This window comes from Pinus tabuliformis, chromosome 5_2 (genome assembly GCF_031772625.1).
Source record: "Pinus tabuliformis cultivar Carrire ecotype Pingquan chromosome 5_2, CPIR1, whole genome shotgun sequence".
NCBI lineage: Eukaryota > Viridiplantae > Streptophyta > Pinopsida > Pinales > Pinaceae > Pinus > Pinus tabuliformis.
In genome coordinates this window covers 710,323,069-710,329,167 of record NC_142306.1, presented here as the reverse complement: position 1 = coordinate 710,329,167, position 6,099 = coordinate 710,323,069, and the positions used below count along the sequence as shown (strand labels likewise).

Below are 6,099 nucleotides of genomic sequence, written 5' to 3'. Positions count from 1 at the left end.
CTTCAAGGCAATATAACAAATTTCTTAAAAGCATTAGCTACAAAGGTATTTAAATAACTGGAATAGAACATTTGGTGTATAGTATAGGTAAAAAATAGTGCTTTTACAGAGAGGAAGGCTTTCAAGAAGAGAGATAGTTTTACAGAGAGGAAGGCTTTCAAGAAGAGAGAGTTGCAGGAACGGAAAGTTTTTTGGTTATAAAAAGTAAAATGACAAAACATGTTCGTTTTTAATACAAATCACTTTTGTTCTGACACATACCATGTTGCAGATGCGGATGGAGGAACTGCTCGTTTTTGTCTACCCACTAACCAATTGATAGTCCTTATCCCAAAAGATGCAGTAGCCTCGCTGGTGCTCGTTGTATAATCTGTAGTGGAAATCTCCCTATCAGGTATTGGTTCGCTCAGATTCAAGTTGGCCTTGGCCTTGGCCTTCCTTATAAGGCTGGCATCATCCTTCCTTCCTGCAAATACTTCTGTCTCAGACATTGAGCGTAAGGCTGGTATCATCCTTCCATCCTGCAAATACTTCTGTCTCAGACATTCAGCGTCTATTGCCTCCAGTTTGCCTAAGTTTGACATCACCTAATACACCTAATCTGAAAGAGAAAGCTCTCCTCGAACGACCCAACTTGTCCAGTGATCCTGGTTGTTCCCCTGTATTGGTTTTTACGCCACCTGTTACTGTTGCTGATCTCAACCTTTCTCTCATTTACCTCAGTCGTCCTGTGGCCCTCACTTTCCAGATCTATATCCACAAATGCATCTCCATCTCTCCATGTATGCGACTGGTTGGCCTTGATTAATGTTCTGCTCTCAGAGACAAATTCCGGGGAAGGAGTCAGTCCGTTGTGGCTCGTTTCTGCATATTGTGGTATGCATTCTGAGAAAGCATGTCTATGCCCTGGTGTCAATGGTAGTCGAATGGCCGTTTGCCTTCTACAAGGGGCAACCGCTATGACTACTTCAAGATTTGAAGGATCTATACCACACTCATATGAACCCATTGAGCAACATCTCCGAACGTCCCTGCTACTGCCTGGAATATTTCCTGTTTCACTCTTTCTACAATCTGCGGTATTCCTAAATTTGCCAAGTTTAATAGGCATTACCATAACCTTCCCCCTTTCGTTGTTATCCTGCACCTGAAGGTTACATGGCTCTTATGGGCCTCGAGGGGCCTGAGATTGAAACTGGTTAATCCCCACTTGTTGTATATCTCCACAAAACGCCAAATGGTCCTGCAAATGGGATTGTTCCTCAGCTTCTCTGTCTCTATTTTCATCCCCTGACTCAAAACTCAAGCCTGGACCTGCAAGTGGGAGATTTGAGAAACATGCAGCAAACTTTCTCTGCACAATGAGCAAGTGGAAGAGATAACAACCAGGTGTCAATGCATTCTAAATGAAAAGCATGGCTGCACTTGGGAAGCAAACGTATCTTATCTTCTGCTTGAAACTCATGCAGACAAATTGCACAATCTGAACCTTCTTTGAGTCCCTTGACAGCCTTGTATAGAAAGACTGTTAATGCATCAATGAATGCCTGCTCAACCCCTGCGTCATGGAGATGAAACAGCTGCTGCAGTTGCCCTTCGATTGCACCTATGGCCCTTGAGCTGTTGGAGTCTCTATTGGGAGATCTTGCCAAGTATCTGATTAAAACGTGAAGACATGCAGAGGGAAAATATATTACTGTCAGGACCATAATTATCAGAACAATGCTTGGGCAAATTTGGTTGTCGTCATCGAGCTGTTTGGATGGTGGATTCACAGGATGGGAACTGAAGTCAGAAGGATAAGCTTGATGACTGGGAAAAATGAGGAAGGGAAAAATGAGGAAGTTGCAGTACTGTAGTGGAAAACTGACCTTCTTGCTGCTTCTGCTAGTGAAAACGGAATAGGCTAGTGCGACTTTTCGGAGATTCCGGTGATCCGAAAATAGCACTATTCTTGAAGATGCGGAGTTTGTTGTGTCGATGCTCGGAGGTGGACAGGGTGCTCGAGCACAGTTGAGGATGATTGCCGCACTACTCTTGAAGATGCGGAGTTCGTTGTGTCAATGCTCGGTGGTGGACAGGGTGCTCGACCACAGTTGAGGATGACTGCCGAAAATGCTCAGTGCTCGATGAATTGGGGATTTCTGTGGTTTTGTGTGCGTGTGGATGGTTCTGTGTGCGTGTGGGAGCAGGGGACGTTGAGATGCAGGTTGCTTACTGCTGCAAGCAGGGGATGTTGAGATGCAGGTTGCTCGGTACTGCAAGCAGGGGAGAGAGGGTATGGCGGTAGTTCAAAATTGAAATTAAGCGCGATAACACTAATGTAGGGGGCGGACGGTAACGGAGGCGAGCTAAGCTGACTGAACGGCGGCGGACCGTAATGGAGAGGGGTTCCGGCGATGTTAGCGGATTGACTGAACGCGGTGCAAGAATTGTACGTTTTTCGGCTGACCGGAAAATCCAAAAAGTCAGACCGTAGCCTATTCCATAATATTATAGTATTAATTGTAAGGACAGATACCAAAAATTCCTTTCGCATTCAGCATTTAACAAAAAGTGTAGAGACGGTATATCATAAAATAAAAAACGTAAACAAAAACATCCCATTTCCAGTCTCGTCAAAAACACGAAGCAAAGTGCACTTGCTTGTTTCTTCATACAATTTTAGGTATTTGGCCAAGAATAGAGTAGAAAAAGAAAAAATTCCATGCTTCATCTGCACAAGTAACCATTTAACATTTGACTTGTGCCAGCGAAAAGATCTTCCTTCCACAAACCATTGAAATCGATCTCTTTCTGGTAGTTAAGAAATGGTATTGGAGAACTGGGAAAATATGAATGTAATGAGATTAAGTATTTAAGTAATTTACTAACCTAATAAATTGTTATAGCTAGATTATAAAAATATAAACAATTTAGATTTAATAATTAGACGATGATCTTATTCTTTGATGGGATATAATTTCTTTTGAATTTTAGACCATTTGGAAGGAAAGACAGTTTTGGACTTTTTCATTCTAAAATTGTTTACGTTTTTTTGTCTTTTTCAGAAAAAAAAAAATCAACATGTATATTATATTAAGGAAATATAATAAGCTGTAACATGAAAAGCCATATTAAACCAGCCGAAATTAAATCATGGTTAACATGAAAAGCCATATTAAACCAGCCGAAATTAAATCATGGTTTATGTTCTTATTTGATGGTAGGAGATACATCAACACTAACGCTGTTAGATTGCAAATGAGATGCAATCTCTATTGATTATTTCGATGATTTCTTGCAGATGGAAGAGCGATAAAATTATGCACTCACCAACGTTAGTCAGCACAACTGACACTTTGTTAATCATTATTAGATTCATTCATTTTAAGTTTTTATCAATTCTATATTTAGATTAAATTAATGTTAAATATATAAATATTTTTTATCAAATATTTAATAAATTAAATCAATTTAATTTTGAATTATTAAGTATGACGAGATACAGATCGGATCTCTTTTAATCAAATATTTAAATAAATCAAATTAATTTTGAAAGTATATAGGAATCGAATTTTTTAACATGAACGATATAAGATGTGTAGTTCCAAAAATTTTAATATCTTGAAAAGTTAAAATAAATTAAAGTGTCTAATTTTTAAATTATTATTTTATTTTATGACACCCACTGTAATGTAATGTCATTTGGTTAAACTGTAGAATCGTTTTTCTACGGAGTTGTAACTTAGGCAAAAAGTAATGGAAAGCCCACCTTAAAGCCAGGAGCTCTGATCATTGGTTACAAAAGTGGGGTTGGAAGATGATGAAGAGAAGAGCCAACAACTACCTTGACCAGCCCCTAATACTTACTCGGTACTCTTGTTTTTGGGATTACGAGGGAGAAATTTAATAATTAATGATTCGTCATCGTAATCCAATACCAAAGTTTGCAGAGCTGATGGATTCCAATGGTTTGTGTATGGAAGATCTTTTTTCTTACACCTTCATCCTCCAAGATAAGCTTTCGCTCGCTTGTCCTGTTAAGTAAAAAATAATCATTAAGAATATTACAATATAATTTTGAAAAATCATACTATATATTACATTAAAATATGATAAACTGTTAGGTAAAAGTAAATACGGTTCCAATGAAATTAAATAATTAAAATTTATATTTAAAATAAAGTGTTCCATAAATTCAATTTAAAATAAAATATTACTTAATTTAAATTATTGATATAAATTAGTTTAAATCTAACTCAATCTAAATTTATCATATATTAAATAAATCCAAATTTAAATTTATCACATACTACAAATACCAAATATACCAAATTTATTAAATTCTTCTTACCTAAGATCTCTTAAACATCTGATTACTTCACCAGAGATTTTTCTGTTTTTCTGTGAGATTTTTCATCTGATTACTTTACCAGAGATTTTTCTGCATACATCAGTGATTTATGTTTTACGTCGAATCTATGGTAAACTTGATATAGATCACAAAAGCCTCAATTCAATCAATTCAACATCACTTGATATAGATCACAAAAGCCTCAACAGCCTCAACAACATCTGATTACTTATAATTCAATTATAATTCAACATCTGATTACTTATTACTTATAATACAAAAGCCTCAATTCAACATCTGATTACTTATAATTCAACATCTGATTACTTATTACTTATAATTCAACATCTGATTACTTATATTCAAAAATTAAGATAAAAGTATGATCTTACACATATTCCAAATCAAACATGAACCTGGGCCAAAGATGATTTGCTGGAAATCGGTGAATCGTAATACATTCTGGTTTCAACTGGATATGTAAACACAATGAATGATTCGATGAACGTGACCTCGGGGAATTTTGAAATCCACCAAATTAACTAAAAACCCTCAAAATCTATTTAAATATGTCACCTCCTAAAACCTTGAAATCCGCGAAGATTATCGGAACCATACAGATTTATTTACCCGGCTTTCGGCGAGGGTTGGTATATAGAAGTGCATTTGATCTGCGGCAACGACAACGCGAAAGTGCAGTCGATCTGCTGAATAGACAACGCCAACCCTTCAGATTAGAAGCTGCACGAAGAATCCACTCCAATCTTTAAGGAAGAAAGCGCACCTGGAGCTGCCACTCCAATCTATATTCCAATCTTAAAGGTAGAAAGCGCACTGGAGCTGTATCAAGATGCTCTGTGTGATCTTCGTGAGAATATCACAACAAATAAGATGATCCAGCCATCCGCTTCGTCCGATTTACACAGCAAATGAAAGTTGATACAGCCAGAGAAAATAAGCAAGCATACCTCGGAATTCGGACTTGGAAACATTGAGGAAAGTCGGCTCACAGAACAAGCGGTCTAACCTCCATCCAGGCCCTGACCTTTGCAACAACACTTCCCCGCTGCGACTTTTATAGGTAGTTATCAGGTTCAGCACTTCGGGTTGCTTCATGTGGGATTTTGTAAACCTTTTTAAAATGGGGTAGTTGGATTTCTGGAGTGTGTTTGCTATGCATCACAGGTAAATAAAAACGACATTCTCTCTATTATTGGATTGTAATAGGATAGACTTTCTCGCTTACCTAAAATAGATCTTTAATAACAACATCATCAAATAAAATGTGGTCTCCTTATTGGTGGATTGTGATAGAATGGACTTTCTCTCTTACTTGAAATAGTTTATTGGTGGTTCATAAAAGCATAAAACTTTATACTTGGGGATGTTTTATTGTTTTGGATCATTACTTTGTTTTTTTCAATCTAAGAAATAACTTAATGGTGATTCATAAAAGCATAGTGACTTTACATTTGTTGGATGTCTTATTGCTTGTCTTATTGCTTTCGATCATTATTTTGTTTTCTTTAATCCAAGAAATAAAATTAACAAAAGTAATACTTAACTCATATTTACATTAAAAAAAGTTATATATATATGATTTTAACTCTTATATATACTTAAACACCAATATCCCATTAATATCATCATTGAAACTCTAGTATAAGAGTCATATTCTTTCCCCAAACAAACCACCTTAACCTTATACACAAAACCAAGATACAAAATGCGATTGTACTTCTTATTCATTAATTAAATTTTCA

General features: G+C 36.5%; 1 protein-coding gene across 7 annotated transcripts; it reads right to left on the bottom strand.

Annotated features, from left to right (window-relative positions):
- Nucleotides 1–448: 448 nt before the first annotated feature.
- LOC149161131 (RING-H2 finger protein ATL47-like) lies at nucleotides 449–5,401 on the bottom strand. 7 transcript variants are annotated; one of them, XM_089436902.1, is made up of 3 exons: nucleotides 5,305–5,377; nucleotides 4,967–5,040; nucleotides 449–1,656 (listed from the first exon to the last, which is right to left on the bottom strand). In XM_089436902.1, the coding sequence occupies exon 3, from the start codon at nucleotides 1,115–1,117 to the stop codon at nucleotides 584–586; it is 534 nt and encodes a 177-aa protein (XP_089293028.1). In that variant the 5' UTR covers nucleotides 1,118–1,656; nucleotides 4,967–5,040; nucleotides 5,305–5,377; the 3' UTR covers nucleotides 449–583. The 7 variants fall into 5 exon arrangements, 5 of the variants coding, with proteins under 5 accessions (XP_089293028.1, XP_089293031.1, XP_089293027.1 ...); XM_089436903.1 differs by having other exon boundaries at nucleotides 4,967–5,043; nucleotides 5,305–5,374; XM_089436901.1 differs by having other exon boundaries at nucleotides 4,967–5,077; nucleotides 5,305–5,375.
- Nucleotides 5,402–6,099: the final 698 nt, after the last annotated feature.

Bases quoted from the DNA above. Each gene is read 5' to 3' on its own strand.
- LOC149161131 (XM_089436902.1), bottom strand. From the start codon at position 1,117: ATGGTAATGCCTATTAAACTTGGCAAATTTAGGAATACCGCAGATTGT.